Source organism: Chiroxiphia lanceolata, chromosome 4 (assembly GCF_009829145.1).
Source record: "Chiroxiphia lanceolata isolate bChiLan1 chromosome 4, bChiLan1.pri, whole genome shotgun sequence".
In the NCBI taxonomy this organism is placed as follows: domain Eukaryota; kingdom Metazoa; phylum Chordata; class Aves; order Passeriformes; family Pipridae; genus Chiroxiphia; species Chiroxiphia lanceolata.
The window spans coordinates 45,961,437-45,976,358 of record NC_045640.1 but is presented as its reverse complement, the minus strand read 5'-3'; the positions used below and the strand labels follow the sequence as shown (position 1 = coordinate 45,976,358).

At 38.4% G+C, this 14,922-nt stretch overlaps 1 protein-coding gene across 2 annotated transcripts in view; it reads right to left on the bottom strand.

Annotated features, from left to right (window-relative positions):
- Window positions 1–14,922, bottom strand: part of GATB (glutamyl-tRNA amidotransferase subunit B) — a 43,087-nt gene that overhangs the window by 27,506 nt on the left and 659 nt on the right. For both annotated transcript variants that reach the window (XM_032685741.1, XM_032685742.1), the window contains exon 2: window positions 13,214–13,364. In XM_032685741.1, coding sequence (XP_032541632.1) covers window positions 13,214–13,364 — 151 coding nt within the window. The remainder of the gene's footprint in view (window positions 1–13,213; window positions 13,365–14,922) is intronic.

Genomic DNA, 14,922 nt, shown 5'->3' with positions numbered 1-14,922 from the left:
GAAACAGGAACAGAACTTTATCCATCCTATTCTGCACTGTACAGTTGCCAAGAAGTCTACTTCCAGCAGGACCATTAAAGGGGCACATTATGCAAAAGAATGTACATGACTTCATCTGCATTGAACAGAACATAAAATAAATAATGTTTTATTCCACGTTTCTGACAGTATTTACTTTTTTAAATTCTCCAATCTGAATTCTGAAAACATATTAAGCAGCTGTACATTTCCCATGATCCCACATCTTCAGCTGGAAAATTACTCTCTTTGCTTTATTCATTTAGTATTTAAAAATCAAAATAATAAGAGAGAATATGGGAAACTTACTGTAACAGAAACTCAAAAATTGCTTATACAGAAAAGAAATTAAATATTTAAGACATTTAACAAGGGAACTTTCAGATCTTTAGTGTAGCTATATACGGCTAACCAGAATACATCATCTGTTCAGGCATATTTTATTTATGAAAAAATTTAAAAGATACATAAATTCTAAACGAGAAAAAAAGAACAATCTCCCTTTGAAATACTGATCCATGACAAAATGAACACAATTAGTCCTGACTTGTAATCTAAAGCAAAATTAGTGACTACGAAACATTAATTTATTTTAGTAGCATAGCTGCAGCTCATTATATAGTAAGCACTCCTCTTGTCAACAATTAAATGCTTCCAGATAGTAAAGATACTTTTCTTTTTTTTTTTATTGTTTAAGGAATTCTGTAATCATGCTAGTCAAAGTGATCATCGTTTAAAATAACATCATAGTTCTAAATACACGGGCAAATTTCCTTCTACTAAAGCCTTATGGCACAGTCCTGCTCAGCTTTACAAATTAGTGAGGACCATACCAGTCAGTCCTTTAAAAACTGGTCACTAGAAATCCATTAAGGTTCCATAAGAACTGGTAAACTCAGAACACCACTGCAACAAAGCAGTGAACCAGTATCTTGCTACAATTCCTGATGGTGCAGGGGTTATGACTGACTGCAATCAGCAAACAAGACAAATCCCAAAGAATCATAATCAGTCAGAGCTTCGTAGCACATTGTTTAAACACAGGTCGAGATTAGCTAATGATTACACTACAAATACTGCCTTTGACCACTTGCTCTTCCATTGTTGTTTCAAACAGGGCTGAGTGTATCTTACTCATTGTCATAAGGGATAACACTGTTGTGAGGTGAAGGAAATAATTCCCACACACATACTACTCATACCAGAGAGAACCTTTTGCACTATTGCTGATGAACCATTTTGGTGGCTCTAGGGAAAAACAGGCACAAAATTGTGACGTATTGATTATTTTTTATGCAGTATTACTAACCATTTAGATGACTCTAATCTGTATGTGTCCCCAGTGTACTGGCTGATACTAGTCAAATCACTGTATATGCATCACTACTCATTCAACTTCCTGTGCTACTCCTTTATCAATCTCTGTGGTGATAGAAGGCATTGCAAAGCAGATCTTTCCCACTATGGCATACTGAAATGTCTACCATGCCAATCTGCTTCCTCTGTCCTGTGTCACTTTAAAAGGGAAACAACCCCAACGAGATGACTCTCTACTTCTTCAAAAATGAAAACTTATCTGTTTAATACTGCTTCATTTCTGAAGTGACTACTACTACCCATCCCAGTGATCAAGGCTGTGAGAACAAAGCAGAATTGTTTAAGCAAACTACTACTTTTCCTTCAAACAAGCCTGGCTTTTCAAATAATCTGCAATGATAAACATCAATTCAGTATGTGAAACTTCCCATACTAATGACCTAGAATAAGTCCTCCAGCTTGTTTATGCAGTAGGCTGTTATTAAGTTGACAGCTTTGACTAGCACCAAAGATTTAAATTACTGGCTTGAACTGACAAGCTGCCTGTCTGGTATGTTAGCAAAGTGTTGGCCTTGAAAGCAAGCTGTGTACTTCCTGCAATAGCTATGGACAAAACACAAGAGTCTATAAAGGCTTCTTCAGTATTTCTGGTCCTCTAAAATGGAAGTATGCCTCCTAATATTTAAAAAAATCCTAGAGAGCTATCACAAAAAGCAATGTAAATTGTTTGTACTGGAAACTCATGAAAAACCTTACCAATGGCATCACAACAACAGCATCATTTCCCTTGTAGCTACCCTATTCTGCTAGAGCACCATGGTAACTGAGCACTAAACAGCTCTTTCTTTAACAACAGGTTTACTCCTTATATTAATACATTAAAGAAAGATGGTACCCTCTTAGGTGAAGATATACATTTCTATATTTAGTAAATTACCATTTTTACATTTTAAAGAGGGTAGGTATGCAGTTCCTTATTTTGCTAATAAGTATTATATAGAATATATAATTGGGAGGAAAAAAAGAAGAAACATCTATGTCTCTCCTGGAAAAAGTTTATTTTTGTTACCTTCTACCAAAAAAAATTATTTTTGCAATAATGTTTGCACTCAGGTAGCCTATATTACAGAACAAAGTACTGCTTGTACTAAAACCAGTAAAATCAAAGTAATTCCCCAGAAATTTTTAAAGGTTTTGATTCTAGGTCACATATTTTAATAAAGTAGATTTAATATTAATTGACTATCTTAAGACCTTCAGTCCTACTTACAATCATGAAAAAAATCAGCATTAATCAGATTAACTACAGGACTGTTTACCTAAAAAACACTTAATCTTAGCTCCTTTTCATTCAAAGTAACAGCTGAAAGAAGGAGGTAGTGCAATGTACTCAGACAGCTCTCTGCAGACCAGGTAGTAATCTTTAGAAACCTCATCAGATATATCTAATCGTATTTCCCAGTACTCCCATTTCATATCACTCTGATTTTTATTTGCTTCCCCTAATGGATATATTCACTCTTACTATTCTTGCTGTGTTAAAAGTACCAGTTTGCTGCAATACATGGTTCTTTGAAGTGCAATCATAAGTTAAACTTCAAAATAAGCTACTCTTATATGTACTTAGTCCAAATGTAATTGTGGCTGTTCAGTCTGACACTGTAGATGAGTACTTCACTGCAGCATTCTGCCTTGGCATCCTCCCACACACAGAGAAGGGACTGACTGCCTTGGAGACATGCATGTACAGAACGTACATAATATAAATGAAGACCTGACCATTTCCCAAATGAGCCATTTATTTCAATAGGTTACAATGAGACTCCATCCCTCTAAGAATACAGTAAAAAGTTAAAAAACCAAGCCAACTAAATCTTGTCATTGTAAGGTCTGCAAAGAACTCACGTTCCAAAACCTGAGATCTCAAACTGCAGGTGGAATTTAAAAAGGCCAACTTCAGTTTAGGGTCTTCTGCATGTCAATCCATCATCTACTTTACAGCATGTTTCCTGTCCCAATATGAACACTATGTTCTTACCCCAAAGGAAAAAGGCAAGACAGTAGAGGACAAAGCACCAAACGCTTCAAATTGAGATCTTAGATTAGCAGAAAGAGATTCCAGCTTAAGAGAACAAAATGGCAACTGAGAATCTGAAACAGCAAAGAAGATGGGGGGAGGGGCATTTAATGCATTTTCTAACTTTACCTTTTTTAACTTCACCTTTCCAGTCTGGTACCAAAGCTATATGCTGTTATACAAACATTATTATTATTGCTGACCTTCTCTGATGGCAAAGTTGGCTTGTGGTGATGTAGCACGCATTGATTCAAGTTATACCTTAAAACCAGGCAGTTCTGACATTAAGAAGTACCCAGCTCCCAAACACATTACTTCACGTGTACTCAAAAGAATAAGAGGGCACACTTTCTCAAAGCTGAAGAGCTAGCCTGAAAGCTTGCATCACGAGGCTTAGAACTGGAGGAAGCACCTTCCAGTGTCAGTGATGACCAGAAAAGTTCAGCAGCAGTAGGGAGAAATGCTGACCCCCAGGAGCAAGAAAAACAGGAAGGTAATACCAGATACAAAGCTATGTAAATAATGACACACTTATGGGTTTCTCAACCCACAGGGAGTTGCTAAAAGAAACACAAGAGGAAAAATCCATTAAGACCACTGTGTGGGCAAAGTGCTCAATGGTCTCAATAGAATAAATCTGTTCTCTGGGGTCATAGGAAAGCAGCCAATCCAGTGGCATTGCCCCAAACCACCGATCTTTGTATGTCAGATCCTAGCAGCAGCAGCTAAAAACAAAGTTCTACCATTCAGGACCAGTTCCAAGCAGGACAACCCACAGGGAAGACAGGACAATGCAATGGTGATACAATGGTTCATGATATCCATAACCAAAAAATGTGCTTATATGATGTTACCATAAAGAAGTCCAGTACCTCTCGAACATCCAAGCCCTCCCTGTTGACAGCAGTCTTCTGCATCTGCCACATGGCTTTTTTGACCTGTCATAAGGATACTCCTTCTTTTATGCCAGCTGAAATTTAAACCTTTACTAATGCTATCTGATCCAGGACAAGTTAAACACAGGAAGATCCAGTGAAAACATTTCACTGCTGCTGGAGGAAGTGGACTGAGCAATGGCTAAACCCTAAGTTACAGGACATGATCAAATACAAAGTCAACAGGAGCCCTCAAGTGAACCTTCTCAGACCTTTTTTCCTACACTGAGCTCCACAAAAGAAGGCCAAAAAAGGCTTTTAAACAAGAACAACATCTGTCCTCTTCAACATAACAGAGATAATGTTTAACTTCTTAAAAGGAGACAATTGAGAGCATTTAGGACCGAACAGGTTATAAACCAACCCCTGCCCTGCCCTGTTTATCCTTGCAGAGCCTTTGCTTGTAGTCTTGGTGGAAGTCAGCTCTGCCGTTTTCCAGTTGTAACAAATTCTGACCTTTGGTACACATTGACTGTCATTTTCTATTATTTCTAAGTTTTGGCTATCTGCCCACTGCTCCTTCTTGCAATCTTTGTGTATCTGTGAGCTCACACTAGATACATGCTGAACTCCCAGCCTTTCCTCCAACTCCCTTGTTCCTTTTTTACTTCAACTGCTGTCTCCTGAAATATGCTTATTTGTTCCTCAGAAAGGTAGCCACCTTTCCCTGCAGGCTGACTTAGCTCTCTTAAGTGAGCACAACATACAAATGGGAGTAAACCAGAAGTGGTCTTTCACACGTTCATAAAAGAATTCACTGGTTCAGGAAAACAATATGCGACAAATCTTGCAAAGAACTATTAAGAAAGCAAACTAAAAAAGTTGTTCTGGAACAGCAGAATCAACAGAGAATAATCTCCTCTAAATAACATCCCTAGTTTGTTTTACATAAGCAGTGACCCCAAAACTCTCTCCTCCATGATTTCCCCATCTTCTTGTCATTTCATCAAACATCCCCAAATGAGTATCATGTGGCACAAATATCTGAAGAGCAGCAGGCCAAATAAAGCTGAGATCAGTGGGGAGATTCAATCAATAATTTCCTCTTCATATGCTTGCTAATACATTCACAAAAAATATCTACAAGCCTAAATCTTTCTGGAGGCAAATTTGGCTGAACTTGGCAGCAAAACTGCAAAATCCACACATGTAACTAATAAACACCACTTGCAGAAGTTTACATAATCCTCTCAAAATCAAATACAGTCATGTTTAAGGTGGCAAGGTGACTGATAATCAGAGAGAATACGAAGAAGTTAATTTTACCCCAGGAACCAATTACAGCCTAATTGCACCAAGATAAGTTTTAAACAAAATACATAAACCTGACAGCTATGCAACATTATACTCAACACAGCTAATCATGAAGAGAACAAAGACCCAGTCTACCATTACCTGTTATTATTGTTGGACAACACTTCCCTAAATAACTTTCAATGAAAAAAATCTTCAAAAAAAATTGTTAAGAAGAAGAATGAAGCAGCAAGACGTCAGTTTGCAAAGCTAAGACGCTAAGAAATTGGTGGAATCATGAAACTTTTGATTAAGAGAGCACTGCTTACATACACATATACACAATATACCACCTTGGATTTCCTGAAAGGGGGCCACCTGGAACTAGACTGTCTACATACTGTGAAAAAATTAAATAAAATCAAACATTTAAGGAAGCCAGAGCACGTATAGTGACTCATAACAGAAGCAACAGAAATTTGTACCAATAAATTCCCTCACAGGTCCAACTTTGAGAAATTCCCAGCCCACCGAGAAAAGCTACTGCAAAAAGCTGGTGTGCATTTCAGCAGCAATTTCCAACTGAATTCAGAAGGAGGGGACACCAATATGTCCAGTTGTCATGTAATGGTTGTGCTGTTCAAAAGTATCAAAGATGGCACAATAACTGCAGTAACAGAACTGTGTGAAAGAAAGGAAACAAGATACTGCAAACTCCTGCTCCCCACTACGAAGTAGAAAAATACTTATGTAAAGCAAAAGGTAAAGCAGTAAAAAAACCCCACAAAACAAGGTAAGAGAAAATATATAGATAACAGCACTGAAGGATCTACTGAAATAAGTGACAGCAAGATGTTTTATCAGCTCAATGCCATTTAAACTGGCAAGTTTACATCAGCCAGAGGGACCTGTTAAGGGTGAACAGGAGAGCCCACAAGAAAAAGAAACTCAAGAGAGAGCTCAACATTTACCAAGGTGCTATGGAGACAAAGGACTATATGAATTGTAAACCTTGACATAAAGATTAAAACACACAGAATGAGTCTCAGAAATACACACAAATACATGAGACACAGCAAAAAGCAAGAGAAAACGTTACAGGGGACTCTTTCAAAGCTTGAGAGAAGAGCAACAACTGTCATCAAATACTTCAAAGCAGAAGAGCAGAGACATCTCCAGGAAAAATGGCCTACAGTTAAGCATGAAATAAAGTTGAGCTAAGCAACTGCAGCGACTGAGGAAATCACTTCTCAGAGGGCAGTGAAGGAGGTGAGTTCCACAGGTAAACCCGGGGCTGTGAATGATCCCATGAAAGGCAAAGAAATAGAATGAGGAACAACCCACACCATAACAGTCCTGAAAGGCACCTGAAGCCAGCCTGCCTCATCTTTCAAAGACCTCTTCTGACCAGCACAACAGCTTTGAACTGATTAATAGCTTGAAATCAGGTAGGTAGGCTTTAATCTATCATGAACTCAGAAATTTCAGGATCTATGAACTGCAAAGGCATCCTCAGGGAGCAACGACTTGAAAGCCTATTTCACTTCCCTAGTTTTTTTTTTTCAAATTATGTGGGATTTCCTTTACAGAGTCTTTCTGAAACTGCAAGTCCAGCAAGCTGGAACTGTGTGAACAACAAAAGACTCTTAATCACTGATTAAGAGTCACAATGCATCGCAAACCCAAATATTATCAGTAAAGAAAGGACTGCAACAGAAAGGTACCATCAATTTCTAAGAAAATATCTCCTTTTCCCTAAATACAGTTACTGCAGTTTTATTGAAATAAACAACAAACAGCTTAAGTGAACCTAGACATAAGTAAATGGTTTTAAAAAAGTATGAATTCACTTTTCTCTTCAGGTAGTGCCGCTGTTTTTAGAGGAGAGCAACAACCCAGGCATCAAGTGGTTTCAAAGAATAGAAGAAAATTTATATAGCGGAAGCTAAACCAACATGCATACAACAATCAGAAGATTGGGCAGCTCCCCATCAAAAGGGCATGCAATTTAAACTGCAGTCATCAAAAGCCAAGCTAAGAAGCAAAGTTTTTTTCAAAACAAAGTAGTATAAGAAGGGAGTAAATTCACATGCATGCCAGCATGAACGTCAAAACAAAACTGCAAGCACATGTTGGTAAAGTAGCTGTTGCAACCTCCAGATTTAACAGGCACAGGATATCAAAAAATCTAGTTTCAAGCTCTAAAGTATAGATTCTGATCTAAAATGCTGTTTCTGTTCCCATATGAATAGCTGACAGATCCACCAAAATCTCACACAAACCTCTGAGTGCCTTTGAAAGCAAATGCATCAGGTAAATCCCATATATTGTGATGAATTGTACATGTTTTTAAAGTCTGATAACCTGTCACCCAAAACATCTGGAAAAACGCTGGGTATCTGCCACTGACAAGAGCAGATGGATGCAGTGTCATTATAGGAAACACCCTTTACAATCCCAAACTGGGTACTAGCCCTGTCAGATCCCTGGGCAGCCATCTCAGCAGTACAGCATCGCAAGGTGTGGAAGGCAACAGCAAAACACGCGTGCTCTCAGCTACTGCACAGAGCTGCACTGACATTTGTCACCTTTGGAGAAGCCCGAGTTTGGAGTTTAGGTTGCCAGTGGTGCAATGCCAGAAGGAACATGGGCTGATATCAAGTTGCTCTAGCACCACTCTCTTCTATGAAAAGGCATATCCAGTTGCCTGACTGTCATTATACAAGTGAGAGAAGACAAAGCAGGACCAAAATGCGTCCCTCTATACTGTTTACAGAGGGAAAACTAAACGAGTTAAAAACAAGAGGATATGAAAATCTGAGTACAAGATAGCAGCAATGAGTGAGTTGTCAAGCCCTTGAAGATGTCCACTGGCACAGGAAAAAATTATATATTCAGATAAAGCCATGCATCTCATGATACTCTACAGGAGTGCTTAACACAGATCTTACTCTGTTTCTTCCAAGGTCAGAGGGTATTTATCTTTTCTTCATTAAAAAAAGAGATTGTTCATTACCAGGTGTTTCTGAAAACTCGCAAAAAAGGATAAAACAGATGCTGTTCACACTGTGAAGAAAATGAAATTCAAATGCATGAGAAGGTATTAAAAAATTCAAAATACTTAAGACTGTAGAGCTAATATTCATTCAAATCTTATTAATTTAAACCTTGGTTATGTAAATCCTAGATTATTTCTTTGTACACTTGCCTACAAAGGACTGCCTACAATAGGATCATGCTTTCACTCCTGTCATGCAAGAGACATAAGTAAAACCTGCAACAAAGACTAAGCACAGACAAAAAGGTTTCAGCCTTTAGCTACTAGATCTACTATCTTATTTCTGTGTCTGAGCTACAATTAACCTTTAGTCAGCTACCTCAATCATGAGAATAGATAACCATGGATTCTCTTTCTGTGAGCCCAATCTTAGTTTTAAAAACCTTTATAAAGACCCTTAGAATTTTCAAAAAGGCTGAATCAGACTGGGAGTGCAACCATCTTCATGGATCCACAGAAGAATTTTAGTTCAGCCTGCAGGTGTGATGCACTACTTGCTACCACATATAGCATAATACTTCCTTTATAATAGGTCCTCTGAAGACACCAAGCTGAGATCACTGCTGAGTCCATTCACAAGGTAAAAAAACCAGGCCTTTGCACATTCCATTACATGAAATGTAATGTATGTAGTCTGATGTCGTCCCAAAGAAGGGACAGCCTTATAGTAATTTGAGTAAGATGCTGTCTGGTCTGGTGGTGAGGGGCTTCATCATCACAGGGCACAAAAAGTGTGCTCAGTAGCATAGGATTTGCCATTCAGTCTCACTACTTCCAAATCTACTTTTTTAATCAAAGATGTGCCACATCAGTCAGCTTCAGTTGGTCAGTCTTACTTTAGTGCCCAAAGATTATGGAGCCAATGGAAATGATGCTAAGGCACATGGAAAATAATGAGGTGATTGGTGACAGACAACAAGACTTCACTAAGGACAAACTGTGCCTGATAAATTTGGTGGCCTTCTACAAAAGGGTTACAGCACTGGTGGATAAGGAAAGAGAAACTGACACCATCTACCTGGACTTGTGCAAAGCATCTGACACTGTCCCACGTGACATCTTGTCTCTAAACTTGAAAGACATGGATTCAGTAGATGGACCGCTCAATGCAAAAGGAATTGGCTGGGTAGTCACTCAAAAAGTTGCAGTCAACAGTTTGATGTCCAAGTGGAGACCAGTAAGGAGTGGTGGTTCTTCAGGGGTTGGTATTGGGACAAGTGCTGTTTAAAGTCTTTGTCAGTGACATGGACAGTGGGATCGAGTGCTCCCTCAGCAAGTTCACTGACAACTCCAAGCTGTGTGGTGCGGTCAACAGGCTGCAGAGAAGGGGCTCCAGAGGCTTGAGAGGTGGGGCTGTGCAAACCTCATGAAGTTCAACAAGGCCAAGTGCAAGGTCCTGAGAGTTGATTCTCCCACACTACTCCACTCTTGTGAGACTACCTGGAGCACAGTGTCAGGCTCCAGGGCCCACAACACAACAAAGATGTGGACCTGCTGGAGCAAGTCCAGAGAAGGGCCATGAAGGTGACCAGAGGGCTGGAGCAGCTCTCCTATGAAGACAGGCTGAGAGAGTTGGGGGTGTTCAGCCTGGAGAAGAGAAGGCTCCAGCGAGACCTCACAGTAGCCTTCCAGTACCTAAAGGGGGCCTACAAGAGAGCTGGAGAGAGACTTTTTACAAGGGCCTGTAATGATAGGGCATGGTTTTAAACTGATAGAGGGCAGGTTTAGATTAGATGTTGGGAAGAAATTCTTTACTGTGAGGGTGGTGTTGAGGCACTGGCACAGGCTGCACAGAACAGCTGTGGATGCCCTATCCCTGAAATTGTTCAAGGCTACGTTGGATGGGGCTTTGAGCACTTTCACTGGTCTAGTGAAAGGTATCCCTGTTCATGGCAGGGCAGCTGGAACTAGATGATCTTTAAGGTTCTTTCCACTCAATCATGGTCCTTTCCATGATTCTGTGATTCTATAATAATTATTTTCTGTCTCATGCCAAATAGGAGTGCACCTGCATAGCTCTTCTTGCTTATAGCTGTATCTCAGAGGCACTTTATGAGCACAGCACAGTGAAATGGTCATGACACACTGTGATGGTCCTCCTAAGGCCTACTTGCAGCAGGAGCATAAAACAAGCTGTATTAACATTACAGGAAGAAAATATGAAGAGGAAAGATGGAGGAGAGCTAAATACATTCTTCTAATTTCACCCCTCCTGAGTAGAGCACAGCAAAGGCTCATGCCTACACTCATTAGTGACCCAGTAATGTATAGCAACCAGAAAAGCTCTCCTCTGCTAATAGCACCATCATTTCTGGTCCCATTGAGAAGTGGCAAATACTAGCACAATTGTCTATCAAAACCATCTTGTGGTCACACAGTAAATTTAATCCCTGTGACAATGAAAACTGACCCTATAGTTCTCAATTTAAAACAGCAATTATTCTCTGCTAGGGACAGCACAATTACTGGATAAAAACTTCCCTCTTATTTTTTTCATTTCTCAGCAAAACAGAGTCCAAAGGAAAGGCCAAATATTTACCTTCTAAGCAGTCTTCTTAGGCAGTAATCTAGTAACATTTGTTAAAATGATTTTTGTTTGTTTGCTTTTTTTTTTTACAGATACTTCGAATTTTCAAAAACGACCTTCTATCTCTCAAAATTCCTCAAAATCCAATTCTTCTTTAGATACTACTGCCATATAAAAATTTACACACGGAAAACAAGCCCAACTGATCCCAGAACAAACACTGGTCTCTGACATTAATTCCTGCAGTGCAAGTACAATGGGAAAATAAAGCTACGACTGCTGACTGGATTTTGCATCACATTCCAACATGCAGGAACGTGTATTTCGTAACATTCACTTCCAACTCTATGTTCACTAATACTACACTAATAAAAATATTTCTTCTCTTTGTATAGATAAAAGCAGCTGGTAGAACTTAACGCAGCATCACTACTTTTAAATTAACCTAACCGTCCTGGCTTTTTGCTTTTCAGGTGTAGTTATATTCTCTACCGAAGCCCCCATGTACTGGGGGTTTCTCACAAAGGTCATAACAAGCCTCATTTTAAAGCACTTTAATAAAGGAAAAAGACACACACATACACACCACCCTTAATAATAACATACAGAAAAATTAAACTCTTCATAAACACTAATTTTTGTTCACTCAAGAACAGCTTTTCTACTCAACTAAAGATAAGCATTAGACAATTTAAGAGGATTTCTGTGCATTAACAGAAGGTTAAGTAGATGGTCTAAAACCACAATCTTGAACTCTTCTATATTTTGTGACTACCTAACCTAGCTCTGCCCCAAATGAAAGGAACTCATTTTCTGTCTTTAAGTCTAACTAGATTCTTTTAAAACCAAGTGACCGCATAAGATTCCCATTATCTCTGCAAAGTTTCCAGAATTTCCATATAGTTAGGTCTGAAACTCAGCCCTGAATTGCCACTGTAACCAGACTGAAGCCCAAATTTTATCGACATCTAAACTTCACTTCCTTAGTTTTCAATACCTTTGCAAATACAGAATGAAAATATCAAATCATTTCCCTTTTTAAGGATCATGTGACATATACTGAGACCCTAGAAATTCAGCCATAAGTTAATCCTCAGTTTCAGAATATTATTTAAGGCTATTTTATGGTGATGAAAAGCTTTCACTGGATTAAAAAAATACATATCTGCAACTGGAATTCAAACCTCCACTCTAATGCATATACTCAGCGAAATGCTTCTGCATTAAATAATTAGACCCCATTATAGTCTCTGCATGCTTGTTGCACGTGGTAATGGTAAGTCTACTCAATATTTATTTTCACTGTATAGCAAGAGCTTATGTTATAATTTTTTAACCATTAATTTTTTATTAAACTTGTTAAATTCTCAGAGAATTCTAGAGCAGTACTGTCATAGCCATCACGGTTATAATTAAGCTGTGAATTCAAACACTTATTATGTTTGCACTAATAAACCTCATTGCTAAGTGCTAGCTAGCTATTCTGACCTATTATTCCACAATGTCTCACAGAGATTACTTTTTTTTTAAAATAATTGCTTTGCTCTGGAAATAGCAATGGTTTACACATTCCTAAGTCAGAGACTTTCTACTTAGGAAGCAAAGTACCTCCATAGTGAGACATTCCAAACGGCGAATGACAGCTACACAAACAAACATATGGCAAAGTAACATCAAATGGCCACTCAGAAATCTAAGATATTCTTCTCTCATAGGGCTTTAAGTATCTCTCATATTTAAGGAATTTCCTGTGTGGCATACTAACCAAATACATCCCCTCTGGCCTCAGAGAAATACTGCGATTCATTCAGCATGTTGAAGACACTCCTAATTTTTTTCCCTTGCAGAGGATATCAAGTATCTGTGGCAATAACCAGGGAGTGAGGAAATCGAAAAGAAACTGTACTAGGCATCTCAGGTTATCAAACAACCAGAAATTAGACAACTAGGTGAAAGCAGCTCCACAGTCAATAGAATAAAATATTAGAAACATATGCAAAGTTGTCTGACATTAATCCTGACATAAATTAAACTGTAGCTTAACTTACTGGTAAAGTTCCTGGTAAAGAAGCATCAAAGAAAGACACCAAAGAGTTAGGAGGTGCTGCAAACTGGACTTCGGAACCAGAGAAAAGTTTTGAGTTGGAACTGATCTGTGCATGAATTTCCAGACCCACAACTGGTACCCATGGAGCAAGACTGAAAAGGAAAGGAGGGAAAAACAGTTTAAATATAGATGACATTAAAACCCACAAACACCTAGAAATACAAGAATTAAAAACTCCTCATTTATTAACAAAAATTAAAATGTAATTGTAAAAATATTGTAAATGATGCTGCAAATACATCTACAGTGTAACAGAAAAAGCTGTGCCACAATACTGCAGAAATGAGACTACTTGACAATATATGGGGGGGACTATATGGCAAAGTGTCTTCATTATACGCAGAAAAGAATGTAACAAAAAAAGGAAATGTAATGGTTTGAAAGTTTTAATTTTTCCTTACATGAGAAATCTTAGAGAAATTAATGAGGCACACTTGCATGCTGGATGAACCCTAATTTGGTGCCTCATGAAAATCACAAAATCATCATAAATATGAATTACTTCTCAGGTAGATTGATAAATCTCCAACAGACAGGTGGCATAATAAATTATGTATTCTTTGCGAGCTAGTCACTTGCATGCTGGGAAAGGTGGCTCTCCAGAGCAGCGTTAGCAGTATATTAGCATAAACATTAGTAATCTGGTAATAGAGAAATCATCATTTCAACTAGAGAGCTACTATTCTCTGAGCGTATTCCACAGAATAAAGCTTCTCCATATTATCTAAAAAGTAATTGCAATTCTCACATCCATAACCTTTATATGGACAAGAGGAAAAGGTCACCTTTACAGTATGAATTGCTTGACAGTTTTTCTAAGTAATTATCTGGCCTTGTACAAATGAAGCGGTACAAATAATATTTCAGTGATGAAATCACATTTCTGTGGTAGAATACTTCAGCAGCACGAGTACCCAGATAGCTACAGGAGATAAGCAAGCTATGAAAAAACATCAAACAAATACATCAAGTACAGTGTTCCTTCCAAAGGTGAACATAATACATTGCCAGGATTTTAGTTCTCCATCTGCCCTTCAACAGCAGAGAACATCCCTACAAACACCAAACTAGTGATACAGGTGTCACTTATATCACTGCTTTAAGTATAATAATATTATCATAAAAGATTAAGGTTCAGGTGCTTAAAGGAGTTAATACATTTTCTTTTACCAAAACACAGTATTTTCTTTGGTGTTTTCAACTATAAAAATGCTTCAAGGTCTAGAGAAAAATGTAGGGTTTTTTCAAATTTTGGAGACAAATTCATTTCATTGTTTCAAGCATTCTTTAGAAATGCATCTCCATCATATCATGACATTAAAAATTACATCAGGCTTCGCTTAATCAGTGTGTTGGCTTACACTCAGAGAAAAAGGCAGGTGCTGCAGTCAGTCCTCGAGTCCTACTAACAACGCTGATAAGAAGCGTGAAGCTTCCTGCCATGTTTGTTCCAGGATTATGTTTCTGTGTGTCTCTAAACAATCAGCAGCACGCTTATGCCGGTGTCTGCTCAACTTTCATGAGGTGATCAGCTGTGCAGAGAGAAACCTCTGGCTCACCAAAGAATAGCAGAACTTGTTCATGCCGTCAAACTTTCAGTTGCACCAGGAATGAAACGCGCGCTGCCCAAACTCTCACAATCCTCCACTG